The sequence below is a fragment of the Montipora foliosa genome, chromosome 11 (assembly GCF_036669935.1).
Source record: "Montipora foliosa isolate CH-2021 chromosome 11, ASM3666993v2, whole genome shotgun sequence".
Taxonomy (NCBI): Eukaryota; Metazoa; Cnidaria; class Anthozoa; order Scleractinia; family Acroporidae; genus Montipora; species Montipora foliosa.
Window position 1 is genome coordinate 30244463 of NC_090879.1, and position 27632 is coordinate 30272094.

Below are 27632 nucleotides of genomic sequence, written 5' to 3' on the forward strand. Positions count from 1 at the left end.
TATAGTGGATTGGAAGGTACGGGGCACAAATTTATTGCCCAGAAGACGGATTAGGTCACTGTAAAACTCGAGATCCATTAATAAGGGTATTTTTAAACGTCAAGTGTTCCACAAGCTGCATAAGACAGGTGCTTTATTGGCGACAGAAATTTCTCCATGTTTCCTAGATTACAAATCCTAGAGTCTCTATGAACCCACGCAAAATCTACAGCATTTTCTTTCCATGGTGTGAAAATGACAATGGCTGAATTACTTATTAACAGAGCGCAGCGTGTGGTGATCTTGAAAAAGACCTCATCCGTGCTTTCCTCCTCCGTCTAACAGTTTGTGGCTTAGCTTTTAAAATTCCCAGTGAAACGTTTAAATTTTTTATGCGGTTTTCAGCTTTGACTTCTTTTCTTCTAAAAAATTAATCAAATATCTGACAAGAAATCTCTCCAAAAGGTGACTAAGAAGAAGAGAAGACAGCTCGACTTCCAATGTTTATTAGACTTTCAATACTGCGGGAAATTTTACAGAAGAATTAAATGAACAGAATAATGATGCTTTGATTTCGCTTAGAAAAAAAAAACGGTAAGTGTGAGAGAATGGGGCGAAGAGCAAAAGTTGGAAAAACGTTATCAGTAATCCGAGAAGAATTAACCAACTGTTCCAACTACAGATACATTCGAAATCTGATCATCAATTCTCAAAATCCCATCAATAAAGACAAATTACTGCGACACCAATTATCGTAAAATCAATTTTATTTGGGATGCAGGACTGGCGTAGTGATGAAAGCACTCTCTCCAATGTGGCCGGTGTTCAGGTCCCAGACTCGGCGTCATTTGTGGGTCGAGTTTGGGGGTCCTCTACTTTGCACCGAGAGGCTTTCTGCGGGGACTCCGCTTTTTCTCTCACCTCGAAAACCAACATTTGACTTGAATTGCGTCAATTTATTGATTTCACTTTACAATGTTCCCAATTAGTGCTCCAGGGCTAGAAGACGAGACAATCAAATAAAGTTCCTTTCCTGTCCTCTTTTAGAATTTCACACACCCCTTGCAGCTTCTTCCTCCTATCCTAAAATCTTACTCGTTTTTACGAAGGAAGGGAATGCCTTTCATCTCTCTATTATGACCTCGATGTAATGGCAGTTCTTTCTTAAACCCCACATCAAAGCTTCTGTGAGTAGTTTTTTTTTGTGGATAGGGCTTTTATCCGCCTAGTGTACGGTGATCTTTTTCAAACGAGGGGGCGGAGTTTCGACCCCCAAGGCCCCCGCAAACGATCACATCAGTGGAAAAGTTCCCCGAAACGTCTCTTGCAGTACACAAACGAGGTAACACTAGTGGAGAGAGTAAATTTTGGTGTTGTAGGGGAGCGCAAACGGGAAGTCACAATATTTCTCGTTTGCTGAGGAATGTAGATCCCTTTTTATCGACAGACGAACGTAAAATTATTTACGAGATTCATTAAGTCTAGCGTCAGAGTCTTACTTGATGAAACCTGTGTTTTCTGCTAAAAAAATTGCTTCCGTAACGCCTGAGCCAGTACCCGTTTGTTTATGACCATGAAATGTACTTTACATTTAGGTACCTCAAATTTCCAATGGAAGTCTCATACACCCGATATTTTCAAAATTTTTTGTTTCTTTATACTTTCTACAGGCTTAAAACCTTTCACAATTATCAGAAATCACTACTTTATCCAAGAGGTTCACAGAAGGAACCAGGCCCGGTCTTATACCTTGCCTTTTTTTTCGCGAATACAAGATATAGGAGAAAAAAGAATGTGTGGGAAAATACGAATCCAGGATATTCAATTAAACAGTTAAAATCCCTGCTGTCTCTGGCAATCAACTGAGTAAATATCTGGATAGAGTCAACTTTGCAAAAAAGGCGAAGGTTTTTTTTAGTTCGAACCATGTTGTCGGTTTATCTTTGCTACTGAGCCTTTTTTGAATATGACCATAAGTAGGAAACCGGTGACCAAATGCATTCAACAAGCTCGTGCAGTAGATCTTTAAATACTGTTTTTTGTAACAGCTTCAGAGTGAATATATTGGGTCAACCCAGGATAACGGATTTGTGGCAACTTTCTTTAATACATTTACCCACCAGCATTAAGTTAATATACGACCTTGTAACTTCGGGGCCTATTTTTACGATTCACAAGCAATAAGCTTGAGCATTGTTCAAACGTTAGAGATTGATCGACTTAAAGAATCATTGACTCACGTTTTTCCATTATTTTAAAGACATTAGACTTTTATGAAACAAACTAGACTTTAGAGACAAACTAGACTTTAGGCTCCTCAGCGAAGATACAAGGCCTTTTAAAAAGGTTTTAGACAAGTTGTATGAGATAAATAGAATCCTTAGTGACCTCAGACTGCGTGAGAGACTTCTATGATGATTTCAGTGAGCTTTTAGCTTTTCCAACAACCGTTTTTAGGCACAAGGCTTAACGTACATCTGTCAATCACGGCATCTACCGATTTATTCCACGTCCTTGACCTGTTTTGGGTGGCGGAAGAAAGATCACTTTAGTATGAAATGAGTCATCTACAACGACAAAGATTTCAAGATCTATCATGTAGATTCCTTTTATAATGTGAAACGTTTGTTTAGCTTACAGCGGGGTCCGTTAAACATTCATCGACCTGAAAGTTTGGGGAGGGTGTGAAGTTTAATGAAGTAAACTTGTGAATATAGCTATATGATTTTGATACATTCAGGCAAATGTTTCATTTTACGAGTTTGTTTACGATGTTCGGCTTCTTTCGTGGCTTTAATATGGCTAAGGGGGCGCTTGCACGGTATATTTAGAAATTAACAAAAGAGAGTGATTAAGGTCAAAACTATATCTTTATGTCAGTACCCAAATACAACAGATTGCTATAATTGAAATGGCACAGAGTAAGCATTAGTACCACCTCATTAAAACAAACAAAACTCTTTCTACATTTTTACCGTTTAGCCGAACTCTTGGAAACTTACAGCGGTGACAGAATGTCCGCATCGCTCAAACCTTCCTTGTCAAAAAATTGAGGCTGCCTCGGGGGCACCAAAGCGTTTTTGAGTGGACTTAACATCTTCCAAATTCCTTCCCCGGTTTGCTTCTTAGCCACGGTTCCATTTCGAGAAAGATTTAAGAAAATTCGAAAACATAACGGAGCAAAATGGACGATATCGGTTTCCTTCAAATTTCCAAGCTATCACAAGCGTGCGTGGACATTTTCAATTAAGAAGTGCGACTTTCCGATAAGTTCCCCACGCTAATGGTTCCCACAAAAGAGTAAACGGGTGCCGCAGCAGAAAGCAGAGGCGTTCGTCATTTTCCATGTAAATAAAACATATATTTTTTATGTGTCCTGGTTACTGAATAGTGTCCGGCAATAGCAAAAACTCCTCAAAACTAGTTCTGCTTTCCGCTTGGGATTCGGTTCAGAAGAAAAACTCGAGTTAAATTTATAATATGTTTGGATGGGTGACCAAGGACGCCTTCCATTTGACAGAACTGACCAGCTAGAACAGACATTTGGGAGGACTAACTCTACAACGCCTTCACTTAACACAATTCGCGGATGATATACACTCTAGAAGCTCGAATGCGACGGGATTATCACGCAAGTGTTCCTCCAAATTGTTGCAAAAGGAAAGCGCCTTAAGTTCCGAAAATTATAATTAAAAACGAAGATATTATAAGCATGAAACCTCTTCCTAACTATTATAAGTTTAGTATAAACTAACAAACATTTATGAAGAACGTTTGGAATGAACAGAGTAAATGGAGGCTGTGAAATGAAGCTTGTAACTCCGTGTTTCTTCGAAAATGATTGTTACGCAATGGACTATACAAAAATTAACGACAATAAATCTTGCTATCCCCACAAGCAAGGAAATGATTATTACTTTGAGTGTAAATGTTGCAGGTAATATCCGGTCTCACATAAATCCTCATTTTACGGGCCTAGGTTGAATATGAACTCAGATGAATTGAAAAAGCTTTTGTGCACCCTAAATCAGTTAAAAGCTTAAGCTTTACATTTATTCTTTTATTAAAACTATTTTGTGTTTTGGAAATCTGCTTTTTGCACGTCTATGGGAAGTAACTGTCTTTTCAAAGACAGAATCCCTCCATTCTTTAAATTTCTGTTTCATTACAAAAAGCAAACGTGGATTTGGATTGTTGGAACAAAAGTGCTGTGGTTACGGCCGGTATCTTAATTTTACATACGAATTTCCCTGTCGTGAGAAAGCATTTTTCATCGCTTTAAGACGAAATTAAGACGAGATCGTCAAGCTTGCATTTTAGAAGCGTGATTTTCAACTTAACTTAGGTTTGATTATTTTTTGCTGGGAAGCTAGCCATTTGAGGCAGTGCGGCCCATGCATTGGTTGGGGCGCTTGCCTTGAGATCCGGGGATCCTATAGGTTCAAGACACGTTCTAACTATTCGCTGAATTTTTTCCTGGTAGTCCCTGGTTCAACTTCTCAGCTGCACTTGTAAATAGCCAACTGGTTTGCCTCTGGCCAGTTGCGATTCTTAACAGTTGTTGTTGAATGTTCTGTTCTATCGTGATTGTGTTTCATTGGCCCAGAAAAGCCCCTATGGGGAGTGGTTAATGTATCGGCCGGATGCAGCTCGTGGTAAAGGCCATCTAACTCCCTCAGTTTGTGCCGAGGGATAAAAGAAACTTCGTTTCGGGCAAAAAAGAAGGAATTTACTGACCCATGAAAACGCTTTAACTAAAATGAAAGCAAGATCGATCCCGCGGTGGATTAAAAGTATTGTTAAAACACCGACTTCGCTGCCATAAAAAAAATTCATTTTTGAACTGTTAAAAAGGCGTTAGATTATTTCAAGAATTGACTTAATTATTTCAAGAATTGACTCAAAGATTAAAATACTTTCCAGCTGAAAATCACGAGAGCTTATGTCAGAGTAAAATCGGGCCTTTCTGCAGGTACCGGGAAACACTGTATTTTTGGTCACTTGAGATTAGCCTTTATTTGGAGTTGTTTTGTTTTCTGTCTTTTGTTTCTTTGTTTTACGTAATTTCTGCTCCGGTACCTGCAGAAGCAACCGTTGAATCGTAGCGTTTGATTTAATACCAACAAAACTAGTTTTAGCTACAGGATATTGAAAAATGCTGAAATGATACAAAATGTTCGTATAAAAAGAAGGGACGTATGTACCAGCTATGTGAAATAAAAATGTGTCGGGGAACGCATCGAGTTAGAAAAGAGCGTTATCAGTACAGGTTAGCGTGTTTAAATAAGCACGAGTAAATATTTTCAAAGACGTATAAAATTACAACATTCCCAGGGAGTCCCATGTCCATACACTTGGGTTGTCGTTTAAAAGAATAGATGACCCTTTCCCATAATCCATATCAAGCTTTCAGTCTTTTAAATTAACGATAACAGTGAATTCAAAGCAAATTAAGAATTCACGATAATAGTGAATTCAAGGTAGAGAATGGATTGATTTACGACGCGGTCGTCAACGAGAACGTGACAAAACAAGAAAAGGGAGCTTAAGCAACGACAAAGGCGACGGCAACGAGAACGTCACAAATTTGCATATTTAGTGGGCAAAAACAATAGCTTTGCACGCCCTGCACGTGCGTCTTTCTCTTTGTCCATTTCTTTGTCGTCGTCTGCAAATTGGCAAATTTGAGGTTTTATGACGTGACCACTTGAGGATACACTTTCATTAGGGCCGTTTATACGAGAGAAAATAAGCCACGTCTAACTCTGGCCGCGGCTTACGTAAGCCGCGAACTCCCCGTATAAATGGTACAAAATCTACGTTCACGGCTTTCTCAAGCCGCGGCTTATCCTGGCCGCAGAGTTTATACTCGTATAAATAGCTCCTTTCGCGGCTTAAGTAAGCCGCGGCTTATTTACTCTCGTATAAACGGCCCTACCGAAAATGTACTTTATAAACTTTCATTTTCTACTGGCCGTTCCGACCAGTGTCATTTTTGAGGATCTACCACACACTCTTGTCGTATTAAAAAGGTTGAAAACAGACCGCGTCTCAATCGAGTGTCTTAAAACCAAAACCAAAGTAATTACTTTGGCAATCAAAAAGGACAGAGACAATCTATTAAACCAATCAAAACTCAAAGCAATTACACGTAGCCACACAAATCGCGGGAAAATGTGCACGTGCGAGCAACGATTGGTTTTAGGTTCACTTCTGATCGGTTGAAAAAGTGGCGCGAGAACTTTGAACCAATCACTGAGTGAAGTAATCATAAACCAAAACAATTTGCTAATTACTTTCGACACTCAATTGAAAACGGGTCTAGTCACGAAGTGATTGCAATTACGTGACTTTACATTTTGAGATGACGTTCTCGTTGCCGTCGCCGTCGTCATTGCTTAAGCTCCATAATATCATTGGTTAAAAGAGGAAAAAAAATCGTGCTGCACGTGCGGCACGCAATTTAGCTGATATTTTTGCGGTATTCTGCACAACGACGCCTTGGGGCCCGTTTCTCGAAATTCCCGAAACTTTACGGGCCATTTTCAGGTGTCACAATTCCCTCTGGATCTCAAGAACGGAGAGGATTTAAGGCGTCGAACTTCACAGTCAGTTTGCTTTTTGTTACCTTGAAAACATGTTTAAAAATCGGCTTCCCTGAACAAGCCGTTGGCAGGTTCACAAATGGCTTTTCGGGCCCGAAAAGTTTTTGGGACTTTAGAGAAACGGGCCCCTGGCCCGGGTTGCTTAAAGCATGGTTAGCGCTAGCCAGCGTTAAATACCATAAAAACCTATAGGTTTTGACACCTCTTATTCAACGGTTAGCACTAACCAGTCTTCGAGCAACCAGCCCCAGAAATCTCCATATTTGAGGTTATAACGACAACTTGAGCGTACAAATGCAAATCGTTCTACATTCTTACTTTGAAACCGTTCGTACCAATTTTTTTTAGGATACTTCCGTTCGCCCACATAGTATGACGTGAACGAGAATGAATAATCACGAAAGACTTAGACAGAGAGGAGTTATATTTTGAGGTGACGTTTTCGTCGACGTCGTAGATCTTAAAGTCCCTAATGAAGAGTTCGACCAGCGACGCCGGAGGTGGAAAAGACAACATCAGTACCTGGCTAAATGGCATCAAACATTGTTTTTGCAATCTGCGGGCAGGCCCGTTTCTCTCTAGTCTCTAGGGGTACTGGTCAAAACTACTATACTCGAACAGGACCCACCTTTGGGGTAGGGAGGTTCTCAAAGACACCACCTATCTTCGAACTTATCGCATGAACATTACCAGCAACATTTTATTGGGTTTTAAATTTGAGTTGACACAGGAATATTCAGCTAGCAAGAGTCGGCATTACTAGACAAACAAGAAAAGTGAGGTTTGAATCTCACTGTTATTTCAGTTTTACTGCTGGATAGAGGGGTGGCTATGCAATATAGACACCATCTTTGACGTTAAGCAAGGGGGGTGGAGGCAGACACCACCATCTATTTTGTGGTTTGGTGGGTCCTGGTCGAGTGTAGTAGTTTTGACCACTTCCCTAGTTGTTGAAAGTTAGAGAGAAATGATCCTCGATTTTTAATTTCATGCTAATTAGAGTTATTTTTAATTTTACCCCACTGGGAATACAAAATTTTAATAAGAAAGGAAGAACAAACGAAATTCTCATAGTTGTAGCCAAATGATGCAATCGTGAAAATTGCCAAAAGAAAATTTCAGGTGGTTTCAATGAGAGTCGAACCCATGACCCTCTGCGATGCCAGTGCATGGGCGTAGCCAGGATTTTTTAAAGGGGGGGTCACACTGTGTCAAACAGAGGGTACTCGCGTTTTCGCAACCTGAATATTGTAGGTTGTTTAAGTAAAAAACCGCTTACAAAGGGGAGGTCACGGACACCCCAGGACCCCCCTAGCTACGCCCTTGCAGTGCAACTGAGCTATGAAGCCACTCAGTTGGAAGCAGGTCAGTTTATCGGGCTGATGTGTTCCCGTGAAAGGACTCGACGAAAGAAATGTAAGATATATTTGAAGTGTGGGCTACGGACAAATAGGGAGAAATGATCCTCACACTTACTGTAGGCTCATATCTAAGTTGGTAGAGCACTGCATCGGCATCCCAGAGGTCATGGGTTCGAGTCTCGTTGGAGCCACCGGAATTTTTCAGGTGTCTATAAGAAACAGGAGCGATTTGTGTGAAGCAAATTATGTCGGTTTTACTGCCCGACACTTACACCAACGCATTGGTGGACACCGTTATTCTGCTATCGGCAAACACCTTAAAACACAACATGACAATAGAAGAACAAAGATCGATCACCTCTTTAAAGTCCTAAAAGAAATGCAGAAGTAAGTTCGATTGCCTAATATACGAGATGCTGCTTATAAAGGACATCAAGCTTTCTCTCAACACCCAAAGTGACTCAATCCGCGCCAAACTTTTCACTTGACACTTTCGTTTCTTTTTTCTATTGTTTGCGTAGTCTTATTTTTGGGTATCAAACCCATAGGACACACAAAGATTTTTGTTGTTTCACGTTTTATATATTCTTGTTTGAACTTTTACCGTCTTGACTTGATAATGGCGTAGGGTAACGCCGAAAAGTCGTCCATTTTTTAGAATTTTTAAAAATGTTTTTAAAGAATCTTTTAGCGTTTAACTTTTAATGTCTATAAGAAACAATTGTTTAAATGGTCCTGATAAGTGCCAGGACCATTTCTCTCTTTCGTTACAGCTCGCACTTAAAATGGACACATTTGTATCAAATTTGAACATGTCAATTTTAGCTTTACATCTTACCAACTTGAAGAACGAGTTATCAGTTCTCCTTGACGAATATGTCAAACAAATTTCTAGTTTCGAAAGAAACTGTGGTGCTGCATCGTTGGGAGTGTGAAACAAGAAAACTTGATAAAGGTTGAAATACCACCGTCAACAATTTGGAAAGCTGACGTTTCGAGCGTTAGCCCTTCGTCAGAGCGAATAGAGCAATCGTGGGTGTTGTTGGGTCTTTATGAGGGTGTGGAGGAGCTTTGCCATTGGTGGAAGTATGGTAACATGAATTTGTGAGTAAATTAATGGAAAGAGAGGAGTTCATTATTCCGTGAAAATAGAGTGTACCTAGTTGAAAGATGATTTTCCAGATTTTTGCGCTTTTCTGTGTTCCCGCGTGGTGTAAGGATAGGCCGCAAATTGCCATTTTGTGATGGGAGTGATTAGGAAGATTTAAATGGCGTGCAACTGGTTTTGATGCATCTGTGTCGTTTCTTTCTACATCTCAGGTGTTCGCGGAAGCGGTCGGCCAATCTTCTCCCTGTTTCACCTCCGTAGGTATTCTTACATAGTGTGCAGGTTATGCAATATGTTAAGTGGTGGTAAAGTGGCATCTCCACAAATGTCATCTATTGCGTAACCTTCACACTATGAATGAAGACCTACATACGCCAAACAGATAGAAGATTGGCGGATCGCTTTCGTGAACACCTACGAGATGTAGAAAGAAACGACACAGATGCATCAATAGTCTTTCCATATACCTATCAGATGAACTGGAAAGGCTTCAAAATCGCGATTTTCGTATCATCTATCCCACTTTGAGCTATTCCGAAACGAGCGTCGCCCTGGGGCTGCCGCTATTAAGCGCTCGAAGAGAGGAACTCACCACGCGCCTCTTCGATAAGATCCTTCAAGACCCCAACCCCAGGCTCCATCACTTACTGCCGCCAAAGAATGAATGCCAAGTAACTCTCAGGAAAAAGAGATCGTCTTTCAATGTCCCTCTTTGTAAGACAAATCGCTTTAAGCGGAGCTTTTTAATGGCAAATTCTTCCCGCTCTTAGCTTTTAGTTCTCGGTGTGCAACTTTGCTTTTAATATATTTTTAGAGTTAGTTTTTAAATATATTTTAGAATCTTTGTTCACTTGTAAATAGCCGTAATTCAGCCCTTGGCTGCAACGGTTTTATTTAATAGAGCTATCTATCTATCTAAGCTAAAAACCAGTTGCACGCCATTTCAATCTTCCTAATCAGCACCGCTTTGTTTGTTTGTTTGTTATTTATTTGTTTAAGCAGGTTGAAATTTTGGCAGCTATTCAGCTGATGTGGACCTGCTATACCCACCCAACCATATACACACACAGAACAGCCACAACACCGGGAACTTTATCCCCACTTTATTACCGATCCGAAGAAAGGATGCGTGCAGACCGTGTATTTGAACTTGAACGCTCATAGTACATGTGAAAAGACAGGTATCACGCAGAAATGTTGGAGAGGGATTGTAAAGTTATAGTAATGATTTAACAAAAATTTAACGACTAAAGAAGACAACGCAGTGTTTTTGAACTCTCTTTGTCAGATGAAGATACATGCTGCAGCAAATAATGACAATAAAATTTTATCGAGGCAGAAGTCTATAATCCAGAAGTCTCGATTTGAGATTATTAAAAGCCGGCCACTAGCTTACGGTGTTATTTGTCTGCTATGACTAGATTTTTTCGCTGGGAAAAGACATCGCGGCAGTGCGTTCCGGGCCTGGGGCCCGTTTCTCGAAAGTCCTGGAGCTTTTTGGGCGTGTTTCGGGTGACATAAAACGCCTTGTATCTTGAAAAAGGGAACATTTCAAGTCATGAAACTTAGTGATAGTTTTGTTTTCTCTGATAAGGAAAAAATGTTAACAGATCAACTTTTCAAGATAAGTGGATTGTGGTTTTTCAAATTGCTTTTCGGGCCCGAAAAGTTTATGGGACTCTCGAGAAACGGGCACTTGATCAATAAGTTTACATTTAGTACCAGCAGGCCTAGTCTGGGACCTGATGTCACCGTAACTTAAGGCGACTTAAACCTACTTAAGGAAACTTAAGGGAAAATTGTCCAAAATATCAAGCGACTTAAGGCGACTTAAGGCAACCTTGCACAAATTGAACAACACAACGTATTCTATCAAGTCACAGAATATCAACTGATCAAAAGTCTCCATATTTCTTTTCCAAAACCAGAAAAAAAAAAAAAATAAAATGATAACATAAAATTATTATTATTGCTTCACAATTTTTAATTGCTATATGACGTGTCAATAATAAAATAATTAACAGAATTTCGGAGATGAACAAAGAGTTTCCAGCAATCTGGTTTGTTGAATGGTTTCCTATAGAAATAATGATGCGATATGCGACAAAGAATTGAAACTTTTGTGTTCGCTTTCCGGAAAATTTCTTTAATATGTGCTTTGAAAGAGAGTGAAATATCATTCATACATATGTTGAAGAGAAGAGGGTCCAAGATTGAACCATGAGGAACTCCACTTTTCATAATTTGCCAATCTGCAGAGTATTCTCTAGAGTCTAAATTTTCTGTAATATCTTCTCATGTATTGAGAAGGGCTGTTGTACATGAATGTCCTTTCAGGAAACCAGACAAATTCCCACTGAGAAAGTCAAGAGAAAACTCGTATAGCTGATCAAAGATAACTCTTTCGGCTATTTTTAAAACAGCCGATAACACAGACACAGGACGGTAATTAAATTTTAGAGTTTCGGTATCTTTTTTGTCGATGGGAGCGACAATGGAAGTTTTCCAATATGTAGGCCAGGAGCTACTAATGATGCACCGATTGATAAATTTTGTGAGAGAACTGCGAATTCCTGGCTCAGCATGTTTCAGCAGGCAAATTAGAGCAGGCAGTTTCCTCGGAGTTGTGGAGTTTAGTGGATGTGCAGTGTTATTCGGTACACCTATCGTGCATGCATTTGGTTGCAAAATATACGATCAAGATTTGGAATTTTGTGTGGCGGAATAACAGATATAGGTTGGTTAATCCCTTCTGCTTGAGTAAATAATGTAATCTTGTGAAGAGCATCGCCGTCTAGAACTCGACTAACTATGTAAATCGAACCAAATTGAATGAAATGCTTAGAGTAAGACTTCTCGACCATACAATAGACATTTTCCTAGGTCATTTCTTTCGTTAAAGTTAAGCTTCCATTAGTAGTACATCTAAAGTAAATAATTTTCAATTCTTGTTACTGAGCTTGTTTGGTTATTTCATCCGTTATAGTTGTTATTTAAAGTTGCAAAAATATTTTGAGGCATCATATGACTGTTCCACACAAAGGTGAGGAATTAATAGCTTAAGACTGAGTTATTTTTATGGGATTTTATGTTTAATACTTGTTTTTGTAACAATCAAATGGCATAATATCTTGCCAAAAATAAAATGTGTGCAGACTAGAATCTTTGCTTGTGGTGTCTCCATTATATCTACAAAAAAAGGCTTGTCACAGGTATTTAATCAGGACTTACATGATTCCTGTAAACACTTACATTTATCTCTGCTGCATGTTCTCTTGTGTGTTCTGGCCTCTCCTATGTGTTACGGGAGGGGTTCGCCTGGCTCATCAGCACCTTTTAAATGGGTATCGGGAGGCAATCCCCTGCCCCACCCATTATTCTTTTTTTGGAATGCAACAAAGAGACAATTACATTAAGATGCCCCCTCTCTTGATTTGCACCTACTTTATTGACTCATTCTCAATTGTTTTAGACTAACTTTAAGGTGTGTTGTGTTTGTGGAATTAAGGCAACTTAAGGCGACTTAAGGCGACTTAAGGTCACAGAGTAGGCCTACCAGCAATCCCTAGAGCGGCTTCTTTATTGCGGACCAATCAGAGAAGTTGTGGTCATTAGGCCCAACTTGATTGGCAATTATTTCGCGAGACCTGCATTCGTAAACTGATGGGTCAAGGCTAAATGACAGCTGGGGTCGGATAAAACTTTCTGGTTACTGACAACTATTCAAGGTTAGTTTTGGTGTAACAATCTTAATGATATGTTGGTAGTCAAAGCGTGAATCATCACGCGACAATATTTCGCTTAAATCCTTTCACTATCTTTACGTTAAAGCTTTGATTGTTGTGGACACAACACTAAATAACAATAGGCCCGTGGACACAACACTAACAGACCTGTCAACTTAAACAACATCCGGGGCAATAACTGTCACAACCAGGGAGGGAAATTCTCTCCATAGGTAATTAACTTCGTCGGGAATATTTAAGACAGAGACAAGTCCGCTTCCCGACCTCACAGCATGGATGCAGTACCACGATTGGCTGCCAAACTTGCGTATTATACTCTCCACAGCATGCTCAGCGTGATTTCCATTCTCCGTTCCCACTATGCTTGCCAGAGACCCCGTCAGTCGAAGGTCAGGGCGGTCTGTACGTTGTCCTGGATATCGCACGACGACCAAGTTATGGTTATAATACCTAAATTTGTGATAGTAAGTTCTACGGTTGTGTCCAAAAACAGCATGGTTATCCCAGCCTGCGATCGGATTGTAAATGTTTACCATCCAAAAGGATTCAGGGTACGAAGCATGTAGCTGATCGAAGAGAAACGAGGCTAAGGCTCTATTACTTAAGCTTCCATTTTGCATGCCGATTCGGTCGACGTCAGCCTTGAACAGATCATCTGCAAGAAAAAATGAATTCGTAAATTTGTCAAGTGAAATTAAATAGTAAATTTCATCTAGGAAATTAACTGATCTTGTCTCCAAGAAATACCGACAAAGGTCAGAATGAAGTTGATGCGATTTTCCCGGCGTGTTGTAATAGGTAGATGAATAAATATATCGACCTTTCAGTGCCGGTATCCTTACTCAAATTGATCAATCAAATACGCACCCACGCTGAGACATCTCGCTGAGGCCGGTCGACCACCTCGAAGACGGGCCTGGTTTCTCCAAACTCCAGCATTGCAGTAAACTATGGCATCTCCTCGGCGTCTTAAATCTCGGGGATTACATATAACTCTACAGGAGTCGCCTTCGAACTGTCCCTCAGATCCCCCAGTACATTGCGTCTCTCCGCCACCAGGCACAGGGAATTCATCTGTACACTTCTGTCTACATCGCACCTTTGTACCACATTCTTGCCTGTTGGACTCCAAAGTGCACCTGATTAAGCCAAATAGCTCAATAAGGAAACTCCGTACCTCTATATCATGGAACTTAAGCACGAGACATCTTTCAGTGAGCGACGGACATTTCTATCGCTAAATGTCATTCAATATAAGAGATAATTAGTTCTAAATCTGGGAGAGACTACTGTCGTGGAAGGCGAAACGTTAACTTTCTTTTTCCGTCCCCTTCTAAAAAACGTCTCGTCCTTTAGAAATCCTTTCATTTTGGGGATAACGTGTGGATTGTGAATCCAGCGCGACATTTCGCAATCCTCTATCATTCACGCCCCTCAGAATGGAGGACTAGCTTTCAAAATAAGTATATATCTTCTCTTGTTGTGTTGAAAATGCTGCGGTGTCAGATTACTTAGAATTTTTTCTTCGTCAGTTTCCTAACGGTATCCCAAAACTAATTGGCATAACCGAATTAAAAGCCTCAATTTTAAGTGAATAACTAGCAACTATTCACTGAAGTGGAGATGGCTTGCGGTGTATATTTGAATATTCACCACTAGCCACCGACACTGAGGTAAATAGATGTTTTAGTATATGCTAAAACAGTGAGATAATATAGCCCAAAAAGACGATTTTAATTAATTTATTTCTGCAAAGATTACCACAATTTCGGGCGCAAATTCCCCGCGATATCCGGGGTTTGCGAAACCAATCAGCGCGCGCGTTCGACGCTATCCACTGTTTTAGTATATACTAAAATATGTTCTCATAGGAACCGTGCGGCCTCGCGTGCGCATTTATTGTAAAGGTATTGAGAAAATCCTCGTGTGAGGAGCGGGGTTCAAAGGATCCTATGATGGGGATGAGAAGCAAGCCATACCTTTGTCTGTAACCTGTCACCACAGCTTGCGGTGTTGTCATCGAGGTCCCCTGGCTGAAAGAAAGAGCAAAATAACAAAAACAAGGGGCTTTTCAGGTTTGGTATCCTTCTCCTCTTTTCCAGTTCTCGCTGGAAATTTCCGGTTCAAAGGTCAATATTTGATAGCTTGGTCGAGATACGAAAAAAAAGTGTTAGTAAATGCACAGAAAACTCTATTAATAGATCTAGTACGATTTACAACTTTGGGCAATTGAAACGTAGATACATTTTTACCAATCAGACCGTCAAATAAACTAGCAATAAATAAAAGACGAGAATGTAGGGAAAGACGTTTTGGGCAAAGTGTACACTTGACAACGAACCCTGGATTAGGAAACCGTCAATACCTTGAACAATTTTCTAATATACCTACCTACCGACACGCTTCCATGAATCTAGATCGAAGCAACGTTTTTTGCTATTTAAAATATTTAAATAGAGGAATAACTTTCTTACAGGGAACAGGAAATGCTAAGGTCTGTCTGTCCTGAAGGTAAGGTAACCACGCCAGTAGGATAGCCAGTGAAACCAAGTGATGCACAAATCTCTGTGGTGGGATCCAATAAAACATTTTCTTCTTGTGGAACGCACAATCCTTCCCAGATCCCGTTGGTATTTACTACTTCCAGTCTCCCTTCATATGGAGTAGGTTGCTGTGTCAAGCGCAGCTTACTGCACGTCACCTGAACTTGAGAATCACTGTTCATCTCATGCGACAAATGGGTCGAGCTAGGTAACCCAACAGATTGACAAGCACGACGCAATATCCTTTCATGTGGTGTCTCTGTTGCTCTTTCCCACGCTGTATTTCTCCAGTGCTCAAGTACACCAACTTTCTTATTCCATTGATCATCTACACCAGTTAGACGTACAGTCAGTTCACATCTGTCGTCCACGTAACCGATCCAATCTCCATCACTGCAGACTCGTCCTCCTTGTGGTATCTTCCAATCACTTTCCCATCTTGGACGATGAGTTCGTCCGTGAAATCTGTGGCTTGGTAGATAATGGCGATGACAATGCAATTTGACGCAATATCCCTGGAGGGGATTATTAATTGTGCCAAACGTTCTGGTGTGACTCATGTAGTCGCAAGGACGGAACTCACCATTATCAACCCGTGGAGCTCTTGGACAATGGAGAGCCTGACAGCTAGGGCTTGTACCATCCCAGGATCCATGTCTACAAGTGCGTTCCATAGGTCCTTGTAGTCGGAAGCCTTTGTTGCAGACATACAAAGCTTTTGAGCCTTCCTCACGTCCAGTGGTTGAAACTTTTCCGTTCGACGGGTTTGTGAGCCTCGGACATCGTTGTATTCTTGAACAAGTTGGTAGGGATGGGATCCAATCTCTGTCCAAACAGGTTGTGGTCAATGCTCTGTCATTTTCCTGAGTTATTGTGTAACCAACATCACACCTAAAATTAGCACTTGTTCCATGAACCACCGTTGAACCAGACGAAGTTGCAGAATACTGTACTGTCGAATGAGGGACATTCGCTGCAACGCAGCTTCTTCTCTGTCCATACGTGATCAAGGTGTGCGACATGGCTATCGTCGCATTGCACTTCTCCAAGGCAAGTACGAAGACGTAGTGAGAATTACGGTTGAGCGGTGAGACAGTTATTGATGTCTGTCCGTTTACTTGTGTTTTAGTAATATCTCTTGGATTTGTTGTAGGAAACCTAACTAAAATTAGTTGTGAGTTCGATTGTGGTAGAACCCCCTGATCCGCCTGGTGCCAAGACAATTCGACATTATTACCACTTGCAGAGACAACCCTGAAACGGGAATGTTCTTCAATGTATCCGACACTTCGGGTCATACTGTTAATTATTGATGCTATGTCTGACAAAGCAGTGGCTGGCCACACGGTATTATAGAATACTATCGAAAGATGCTTGTACGTTGAATTCACATTCCAATTTTGAATTATCACCGTCAGAAGTTGACTATGGAAAAGCTTCGCCGTCAAATCAAGGTGAACAACTTGAACGTGTAAGTCATTTTCTACAAAGAATAAGCACACCTCAGTGGAGTTTAAATGGACCAGCGAGAGAACGTCTTCAACCTCGTCATTTGCGTAGTTGTCGATTATTTTTATTCCCCAAGCTTGATAAAGTAGGTACAAGTCGTCGCCCTCACCTCCAACAAGTTTATCATTACCACCCTGAGGAATAAGGGTATCGTTTCCGTCAAGTCCGAACAGCGAGTTGTCGAAATCAGATCCGGTTAGGGTGTCATTGTGAATGGTTCCGTACACATTTTCAATACTTATATACTTGTCCTCTTCTGCATCGACTCCTTTTCCAAATCCAAATGAGAGATCGACTTTGACACCATTGCGAAGAAACCCGTCACCTCTGAATGAAATAGTATCGCTGCCGTTACCACCATCAATAACATCACGGCCATTTCCGGCGTAAATGAAATCGTCTCCAGCGCCAGCAAAAATATGGTCATCGCCATCACCGCCAAAAATAATATCAATTCCAGGTCCACCATAAATAATATCGTCTCCATCTTTTCCCTCGAAGGTGGTTCCAATTGTTCCTGCTCGTAGCACATCGGCCATATTACCACCTTCTATGATCCTTGTGGTGTTACTACCTGTTAGGTAGTTTGTCGAGGTAAGCGAGCCCTTTAAATCTTGTGCCGAAGAAAGTATTCTGTCGTTTTGTGGATTAATGTTTTGTGGGGTTCCAAGGTCGGTGCGATCTATGGAGATAATTTGTTTAAATGGCACTTTTTGTGTAATTTCAAAGGTTATCTTATCAGTCGTTGTCACCTGAAGATGCTGGTAACTTGCGTTGCGAAAATAGTCCTGGATACGAATGCCTAGGGAGGTGGGTCTTGACATCGATTCCAGTATGACATCATTTTGGCCATGAAAATATACACGGATGTCGCTAAATTCCAAACCAATATGTAGAGCATCTGTCTTGTTGTCCACCGCAAAGTTGTTGATCTCGTTAAACTCACCATATCCGTGATTCAGTACGTAAGTGTCAGAACCATTTCTTCCTTCCAAATATTGATAATTGTAACCATTGCCTGGGCCAGGGTCAATATAGTTGTTGAGTTCATTACCATAGATTCGGTAACTGCACAGACTAGAATTTAATTGGAAACGGACCAAGCGCTTCCAAGGATCCGTGTTCAAGTCATAGGATACCAACGATTCTTCACAGCTGGAGGTTGTGCATGTACACTCGATAGGATCCTTCGATATTTCGGTTGGATCGAGCTTTGCGGTCTCCTCTCCCACTCGCAACGTTATTCCGTCTCTAGTCCTAATCCAAAGATGCCGGTAATTAACTGATTCAAACCAATTTTCAAGAGTTACAGCTGGTGTTCTCTCTGATGAAGTGATCCTTAAATCTGAGCTGCGAAAGCGTCTCTGTGCGCGTAGGTTTCCAAACGTTTCGTCTAAGTACAATACATCATCTTTTGTGCGGGTATCAAAATTGTTTATGACTGCGTGTGTGCACGTTCTCTTAACAACATAATTGTCACTGCCTTCCCCTCCCTCAAGGTGGTCCACTCCTCCGCTACAACTTAAAAAATTGGTTTGTTTATTGCCGATAATTTGGTCATCGTGAGGAGAATCTGAAACCGTAGCGACGTTAGCTGAACCCCGTGGATGGATCGACCGCGCACGACGAGGCCTATCAGATAGATCAACATTGACTCCATTCGCTGAAGTACTATAATCCAGCATTATGGGTTCTATGGCTACTGCAATTGAGTGTCCACTTTGCGTTCTTCTAAAAGCTCTCTTTTTTGGGACCGTAGTGGAAGGTGGAATCATGTGTGTTGTAACATTAAAGACAACATGATCTGAGGATGTAAAGAGCATGTGCCTGTATTGATATCCTCTGGCCCAGTTGGTGATCCTTAAACAGGAGGTACTTGGGTTGCTGCTGTCAATTACTGACAAATCATTTCCTGACAGTTGAATCCTGATCCTGTCCAATGGTACCGCAAATATTACAATATCAGTAGTGTTCACAAAATCCTCTGCATTGTTGTTGATTGTGTCACAGCCTTCGGTTGCTCGAATGACGTAGGTATCTTCGCCTTTCCCTCCGGTCAAGACATCAGCTCCGCGACCACCGTCTATCACGTTTCCGAGATCATTTCCTACAATAGAGTCAGAGTGATTAGAACCGGAAACTTGTTTAACCTTCGTGTATGCCGGATCATTAAGGGAAACCGTTTGAGACGTTTTTGCTCCACTAAAATCCACTGCTACTGCCACACAGTTAATCTGGGGATCAGAGGCACTGCTAGAGGTTTGCTCTGCGACGAATATCACTCCATCCTTGCTGCGAAATGACACGTGGCGATAATAAGTTGCATCTCCTTGTGTAAACCAGTTCTTTACGCGAATGTGATGGCTCCTGGAGTAAGTGATGTCGACGTCATTTCCGGTCTTGTGACACTGGATATTTGCGTAATCAACGTTAATGACCACAATATCACGCTTATCATCCTCAGCAAAGTTATCGATTATTGCTTTACCGCCGTCAGATTGGATAATGTAGACGTCACTTCCACCTCCTCCAGTTATGGACGAGAGCTCAGGACCGAGGTAAAAGGTGTCACTCCCACCCCTCCCGTACAAATTGTAATGGTAATTTCCAGTAAGCATCATAACATCTAGTTTACCAAAATTGCACTCTTGATCCTCTCTCCCGGGTGGTTTTGTTGTCGGTTTGGGTCTCTGTACTGCATAAAATGTGTTATTATCTGAGTTACCATAATAAGTGCCATAAGCAGAATTTTCGTGTAAGTTAGCCCCGCAAATGACATCGAACGATTTAATAGGAATCACGAACCAGAGTTTAGCGGTCTCGTGCTTGTATGTGAAATCCCTAGACTCTCCTATACCAAGTACGATATCTTTCAGGTTAGAATCGACCTGAAATGTCCTCCTTATTGGGTCACGCGCTCCGCTTACATCCCCAATTTCGACGGTTGCTAAATTGTTATCATGAAGCCTAAAGGTGATGTAGCCACCAAAGCTAGACAATGCTCCTTGGGTAAAGTCTATTCTCTCTTCTTCGCCCTCTCTTTGCCCAACAATTCTGAAATAGTTGTCGGGGTTCGTTAAGTTCCGAAGAAGTTGTTTATCGTTGTCCTCTTGGCTTTGATAGGATTCCAGCTGTCTTCGCAAACCTCCAGTCAAGAAATCAGCCACTCCATCTAAAATCCCTTTCACTAGTGCGCCAAGAAATTGTAGACCAGCCCATGGACTATTCCAATTTACTTTCTGTATTTCAGACATTATATCAATATAGAAGTCGTCTATGGCCATTCGGATTATGGAGATAATGATGACTACCGGTTCTGTGATCACTTCCGCTTCTGGACAAAATGTCCCTACTAAGTTCAGAGCTGTAGTACTTACATCCAGAGCTAAATCGATTACACGTAATGGAAGCACTTTAAGATCGTCTGGGTCACTGAAATCCAAATCTGCCAGTTGTTCTATATCTTGTTCAATGAAATACACGTCGAATGCAAGTCCTACTCCAGGAATGTCTCCCAGAAGCTTTCCAGCTCCTTTTTCCATGAACCGTTCCACCTTTCTAGAGAATCGTCCTAAGCCTTCTTCAAAATTCAAACCTCTTGCTAAGGATCTAGCAGCGCTACTTAATACATGTTTACCAAGCTTTGACACAATCTCATTTAAGCCGGTTAATCCACCGAATGTGTGTGCTGCCTGAGTCAACGATATACTTCCACGAACGTAGTCACCTTTGTTAAAGTAGTCTGCAGCTCCAAGGACAGAGAATATCAAGCCATGCACAGCCAAGCCTTTATTTATCTTGGCGTATGTCCTACTAGCTCCAGCTCTTCGCGACTTTTCTATATGTTCTTTTATCAGTTTGGGGGTGGCGAGTTCGTCAGAGCTTAATGGGAATTCCACATGGTCCCGCAGTTCCGAATCACGACGATCCACGACGTCAAGCTCCACCATGTTATCCGTTACTTCAATCGACTCTTCATCAACATAGACAGAGTCCTTGTCAGTTAATTTACAGACAGAGCGTCTTTTCCTTCGGCGTTTCTCTGTGCAAATTCTGGCAACTTTTTTAAAGAGAAGTTCTCCATCGTGATCATCAGCAGCCCGTTTGCGGATCATGTAAGCTGGAACATCCCTGTTCCCTTCCTTATGTATAAATCTGCGTCCTGCTTGCGTTCCTCCTCTTCGTCTTGCAGGGAATTCTGTGTCGGAAAAAATTGCATCAATTTTTCTTCTCGTGTTGACATTTTCAAGCATACCCTGAACGACTTGGTCCATTGCAGGGCTCCGTCCGGCTTTTTCGTCTCCTCTATAGTTCGCCACTCTGGGAATTTTTCTGGGTTCGGGAAATCTATTTTCAGTTCTAATTTTTGTTATCAGGTCGGTTAGGAATCTTGCTCTGGTTTGTTGGGAAGGCTGTGCTGCCTCTGCAATCATCGTGATAAGCATGAATTCTACAGCAGCTCTAACTGTATCAGGAGACGCTTGGCGATTGACTGTTAGATCGGTCTCAAAGGAAGGCTGGTCGTTTAGCTTTTTATCTAGAGATTTTTGCATCGCTTCAGCCAGTTCATTCTGATCGGCGTTCACAAGATAATCATTTATAATTGTTTTGTAAGCAGGTGCACTCGATTCTCTTGCCGTGGTACTTGTCCAGTCATCATTTTTAGATGTAACAAGGATTTGGTGTTTGCCACCACCTTCCCTACTTCTACTTAACCGAAACCTCCTAGTCTCACCACCAATTGGAATTTCAAAGTGTGTCTGTCTAGTTGGTCGATCTTGAAATTCATATATATCATTATAAAACTGCAGTAGTTTGAATACCTCCTTGAGGGACACTTCGTCATTTTCATGAATTGTTACAACTTTGTGACTATTTCGTCCACGTCCAACTGTTCTCTCCTCAATTATACTCCGTTGTTGCCCATTTGGCAGATCTATTGTGATTCCTTTTAGGCGTTCCCATTCGTTTTTTGCTTGTTCAGCGCTTTGTAGTATGCTCTGCGTGAATTCAAACCTTAGTTTAGTATTCTTTTCGTTCTCTACATTTCGTGTCGATGCTAACGCAACACTCTCTCTTCTTTGATCAATTTTCGTTTTCACATCCGTGAGCCATGAGGCCGGATTCAAACTACTGATGTCTTTTCCCAGTACCGAGGAACCAGCCAAAACATCTTTGGATGCCTGGAATGCTGCATCCCGCTCCTGGCTTGAAACTGTGTTTTGTGGGTCATTCCTGGTTAATGTCTGCTCAAAGTTAGGCTGGCTCGCCAATGTTGCATCCAATGCTCTTATGGTGTCCTGTTGCAGCGTTGTCCTCAGCGGGAGTTCTGTATTGGAATCCGTCAGCGCTGTAACTTGTGTTGAAAGATCAGACAAATCCACGTACTGGCCATCGCCATGTTTAGCACTGATTGAAAACTTGCCGCGTGGTCTATTTTCAAGTCTGAACCTTTGATAATCTGCTCCAATGGGGACATCAAAATACGTGGGGCTTGCTTCATCGCCAAAAAGGAGGGGATAGAACTGCATAAGATGGAACACGTCCTTTAATCGTAAATCGCCCGTTGTCTCAAATCTGAAGTGTTTTCCGATCTCTCCGCCTGTTCTTTGAACACTTTGAGTAATTTCTCCGTCATTGATGTGGGTTTGCCATCGTCTCTCCATGTAGTCCTTCACTATTGCTACGTCAAGTGCCCTCTGAATTTCTGTGCGATCGTCAGCGGTAAGTGTTCTCTTAAATGTTTGTTGTACGTCATTATGATATAGCTGGCCCCATTGTACACTGTGACCGAAAGCTATCGTTGTGAGAAAAACAGTGCACAAGAGAAGAAAACCAGTTTGAATCCAAAAGGCAGCCATAGCGACTGTCATGACTCAGGAATGGTTAACAGATACCAACTTTTGCAGTAAATCTAAGCCATAAAACAAAAGAAATACCTCTATTAGATATAATACGTTAAGTTTAAGTTTATGCGACTTGCTTATAACATTTGTTTTCAATTGATATTTTGTACTTTTTGTTGGGGAGCTAAATTGTGGTATGAAAACGTCTTTGGGATGGGCAATATGTGAAAGTTATATTAAAACCTTTTTATTTTTCACCGGATAAGGATTAATGCAACGAATAACGCTATTTATCCCTCGAAAAGCTGGGACCACTTTCGTTATGTGACTTTCATGACTTTCTCCATTAACAAGTAATTGCTCCAGTAGATATCTTAACTCACTGGTGGACCATTGTTTATCGCTATTTCGCGGTAATGAGTTCGAGTTACTTTTCAAAGTGTTTTTTCCAACTGTGTCTGCAACGGTTTAGGTTATCCCGTTAACTGCATGGAACGTTTGCGTAAAAAAAAAATATTTTGGAGCGCATGATTGTCACGTTCAGCAAATTCAGAAAAATTGTGAACCGATTTTTGTTTTCAAGGGCGAGAAAAATCGGTTCACTCGACTTTGCAATAACTAACCGCTAACTATAAAGAAATAATTAAAAGGAACATTGTTGGCATTGAACCTACAGAAAACGTACACCTTACGAAAGGAAACTCGGGGGCGGATTTAGCGGGAGGGTGCAGTGACAAAAAAAAAATCATGTCAGGTCTACTGGGGATAAATTAAAGAACTATTTAACCGGCAAGAGCAGAGTAAAGAACCATCTCCCATATGGTGTAACTAAGGTTGGTTTGAACCAAGGCCACATACTTCAATTGTGCTCCAGACATTGGAAAATAAAATGTTTTGCTAAATGGCTACAAGCCTCGTGGCCACACCTCTCTGGCCCGCAGATTTATTATTCGATAGAGGAGATATATTCGATATTCATTAATTTCATGGGCTGTAAGTAGTGAGGAAAAGAATTATGGAGCTCATTTCATGCTATGAAAGTAGCCCAAAATTCATTTATTCTGTGTTGGGTGTTCCGCATTAAATGGGTTGTGAGTTTTGTCTTCCTCGTTTACACCATCTGTTATCTTTTAAAGAAGCCTTAAGCCGGACTCAGCGAAGCCACTAAAGAAGATAAACTAGGCCTTCGCGCAAAACTCGAATCCTGAACTGAGCGGTTTAAATAAAGTCGTCAATTTGTATTTGTTACACCTTGCAAAAAAATCAGTCGTCTCTACACGTCGCATTTATTTGTTTTCTCAGTTGTGTTGAATGAAATTGAAACTTCTCATCTAATAATTATCTTTTTGAAAAATGTGTCTTTTATTGTTGAACATCGTTTAAAAATACGAGGGATAGAACAAGGCACCCCATAGAGAGACAAACAGCTCTCACGTGTTCCTGTAATTGCTTGTATAGTTAAGCTTTTAAATGTAGTCGATTTTTTCTCTGCTTTGTGTAGCATTCAGCTTTACTTTTGAGCACCGTTCTGTTAAAGATTAGAACTAAGAAGAGTAACTTTCCACAAAATAATCAGGAATTGCTTTTTAAATTGTTATATCCACTGAATAAAAAAATTCCAACTCTAAACAATTCATACCACTCATCCACATCCTTTGCATCCAGATCAGCGAGTACTTGATTGTCAATTGTATATAATGGCTGAAAGCCAAATGCTTCAAGTTTATTAGCAAAAATCATCGCATTAGATAATTGTAAGAGTTGTGATTTCAGGGGAATAACTTTCAAATCTTAAGTGTACCACAAGCTGGATAAGACGGGTACTTTATTAAAAGTGGAAATTCGTCCACGTCGTTTAGAGTACTTTAGATTACAGACAATCAACGGAACGAAATCTCGCTGGGAAAAGGTAAATCAGTTTTATAGTGCATGACGCTGTCAAATTGGCAATTGCCGAGTTAGAAAATACCTCAATCCTACCTCTATCTTTCATCTAGCATCGAACCAGTGGGGCTTTTAATTAAAACTCTTACTGGGGCGTATAAAGTTTTTACCGACTTTTAACCTTTAACTTTATTAATTAATGATTCCTAACTTAAAGTAGAGAACATTAATAACAGCAGAATATGGTTTGCTATCTTTCAACGGTTATACTGTCTTCTTCCATAAGAAAGGAGCTGACAATTTCCATTGCTTTTATAAGATATTTTAAAAATAATTAAAGCAACGTAACAATGACTGAAAGAGTCGTTTCACCTTTTCGTGACGTAATATTGCGTGGCTTACTTATTACGGTTCCTGGGCTTAGAGCAACATCCACACAAAAAGATTAATTCTGTTAAATCAAGTGGCCGGACAATCCTTCTTGCTTGGACAACCTCAATCTAGTCGAAGGTGAATTTTTCAAGGTTCAAGACCCGCGGCTTAACAGGCCGCTTTGGTTGAAAGACAAGAATTGAAAGCCACTGAGAATGGCTAGCCAGAAACGTGTGTATTGCTATCCAGAGAATTATAAGTGTCAAAACCAGTTGAATCATCCATTAGAAAGTACATGATTGGTAAGTGGAAAGCGCAGTCTACCATTCAAACAACTTAGGCTAGGATTCGTAGCTTGCTTTCCCCTGTTTTCTGAAAAATAATCTAGTCACCTCATGTCCTATTTGGGAGCAGGGCTTGCGCAATGGTAAGAGCACTCGCCGTCCACTAATGTGACCCAGGATTGATTCCCGGATTCGAGGCCATATGTGCGAATTTGTTGGTATTCTACTTTGCTCTGAGAGGTTTTTTGCCGGGTACTCCGGTTTTTCCCTTTCCTCAAAAACTGACATTTGATTTCATTGATTTGATTTGTTCCAATTTCATTTCATTTATAGTCTCTCCAATTAGTAGAGCACTCGGGCTCGGCTATTGAAATAAGCCATCCAAAAACGCAAAGGATAACATTTTCCTGGTTGCGAATATTTAAGGCGAAGTCTTAGTAACTTGATTGCTTTCGACAAATTCGGAAAAGTCTAGAGGATCGCCTGCCGAAGTTTTGAAGTTGGTCGTCAAAATTTCATCCAAAGAGATATTGCCCCCGCAAAGTGAATTCCCAGGATATTACGTTACCCAAGTACAATAGCCCCAGGATTTAAGCCTTGGCTAGGATAGATAGTGCCCAAATTTGTCGATAACCAAATCTGGTCAACAAGCTCACTGTGAAGCTTGTAAACTAGAGGGAAGAATCGTAAAGGACCAGGTAATCTAAGAATAAAGTTCTTAACGTGATTCATATAGTTACTGGATCTGTACCGACGTTCCGTATGACCGCATCCCTCATAAGCTCTGGAACTTTTCTCGTACTGAAAGAGATGTTAAGACCTGGCCAAACGAGATAGAGAGTTGACGAGAGTTTGTCGAGAGTTCACGCGCAAACACAAGACAGAACCTGGGAACCACCCTGGGAAAGCCCTTGTTGACGTAAATATGGCGACTAGCCAGGCCCAGAATCCGATACCATATTAATTTTTCCTTTTTTATCTGAGCCCGCTGGAAAAAAAAACACTAATTGCTGACCGCATAACTCTTTCTCAAACTCTCGTATGCGGCCAAGCGAAACAAAACTCTCGCTAACTCCCATGAAAAATTTGAGCAGGTTCAAATTCGAGGAGAGCTCTGGAGAGTCGATGTGAGTAGCCGAGAGTGGATGAGAGTTCCAAGGACTTTACTCATGCTAAGAGATTTAATTATTTTCGATGTTGACTTGGGGATAATCGGAAAAACCTAGAGCTCCTTCATTTGCAGGAGTCCAACTTACGACCTTCCGATGACTAGTTCGGATACATTCGAAGTGGTAATCGGAAGATGGTAAGTTCGACTCTTGAAAACTAAGGAGCATTCGGATTTTTTCAGAGCATTGAAAAATAAGTTTCTTCATATTAACTACTCTTTGTAAAGAGACATCCTCTCTTGATCATGATCAAAAAAGTCTTCGTTCTTACCGCAAAAATGAAAACTGCTGCATCGGGGGCGCCGGGGCGTGTTCGAGAAGTGCCCCTTTCAATAAAATTCGGATGTACTTCTCTATTGTCACGATACTCACAAAAAAAACCCGAACGGAACCGATGCAGCAGTTTTCATTTTTGCGGTAAGAACGAAGACTTTTTTGATCATGATCAAGAGAGGATGTCTCTTTACAAAGAGTAGTTAATATGAAGAAACTTATTTTTCAATGTTGATCCGGGGATACTCTGAAAAAATCCGAATGCTCCTTAGTTTTCAAGAGTCGAACTTACCATCTTCCGATTACTACTTCGAATGTATCCGAACTAGTCATCGGAAGGTCGTAAGTTGGACTCCTGCAAATGAAGGAGCATTAGGTTTTTCCGATTATCCCCAAGTCAACATCGAAAATAAATCTCTTAGCATGCCATGGCAAAATATTGGGTGACATTTGCTTCAAATTTTTATTTTTCGTCCCCAGGCCCCCAGTTTTGACCCAAAATTTTGGTGAAAGTAGTGAAATTTTTGAGAAAAAAGAAAAAATTGACACGGTTATCAGTTACTTTCTTCAAATGTACGCACGGATTTAGGTCATTTAGGTATTATTCTATCTAGAAATGTAAAAATATATCCGAAAACTGAAAAAAATCCATGTAAATCAGGCTTCGAAAAATATCATATCCGATAAGAAACAATGGGAAATACTCCGCGCGGTCATTACCTTTGAGCGGCTACCTCATTCAAGACATGCGCTATTCCAGATGTACGGGTGGATTCGGAAAGACTGGGACTTACTGAACATTTTGGTGCGAAATTCGTAATCTTTCGGGCGAAAAATTACATGTAAAATCGGCGATGCTTTTCAGATGTCTGCTATGCTACGATACCTTCAGGCCTTTTCTGTGCTTGAGATTACGCTTGCCTTGGTTTGTCTCGTGGAAGCCGTGCCAACCG

At 40.9% G+C, this 27632-nt stretch overlaps 1 protein-coding gene across 1 annotated transcript; it reads right to left on the reverse strand.

Annotated features, from left to right (window-relative positions):
* Positions 1 to 12954: 12954 nt before the first annotated feature.
* Positions 12955 to 22724, reverse strand: LOC137976878 (uncharacterized). Its single transcript, XM_068824211.1, has 4 exons — positions 15274 to 22724; positions 14779 to 14832; positions 13667 to 13938; positions 12955 to 13454 (listed from the first exon to the last, which is right to left on the reverse strand). Exons 1-4 carry the CDS (start codon positions 22722 to 22724, stop codon positions 12955 to 12957), a joined length of 8277 nt encoding a protein of 2758 aa, XP_068680312.1.
* Positions 22725 to 27632: the final 4908 nt, after the last annotated feature.

Coding starts and splice junctions, on each gene's coding strand:
- LOC137976878 (XM_068824211.1), bottom strand. CDS start 22,724: ATGACAGTCGCTATGGCTGCCTTTTGGATTCAAACTGGTTTTCTTCTC. Junction 14,833..15,273: donor CTTAGCATTTCCTGTTCCCT/GTAAGAAAGTTA, acceptor TCTTTCTTTCAG/CCAGGGGACCTCGATGACAA. Junction 13,455..13,666: donor AGCGAGATGTCTCAGCGTGG/GTGCGTATTTGA, acceptor TTTTTCTTGCAG/ATGATCTGTTCAAGGCTGAC.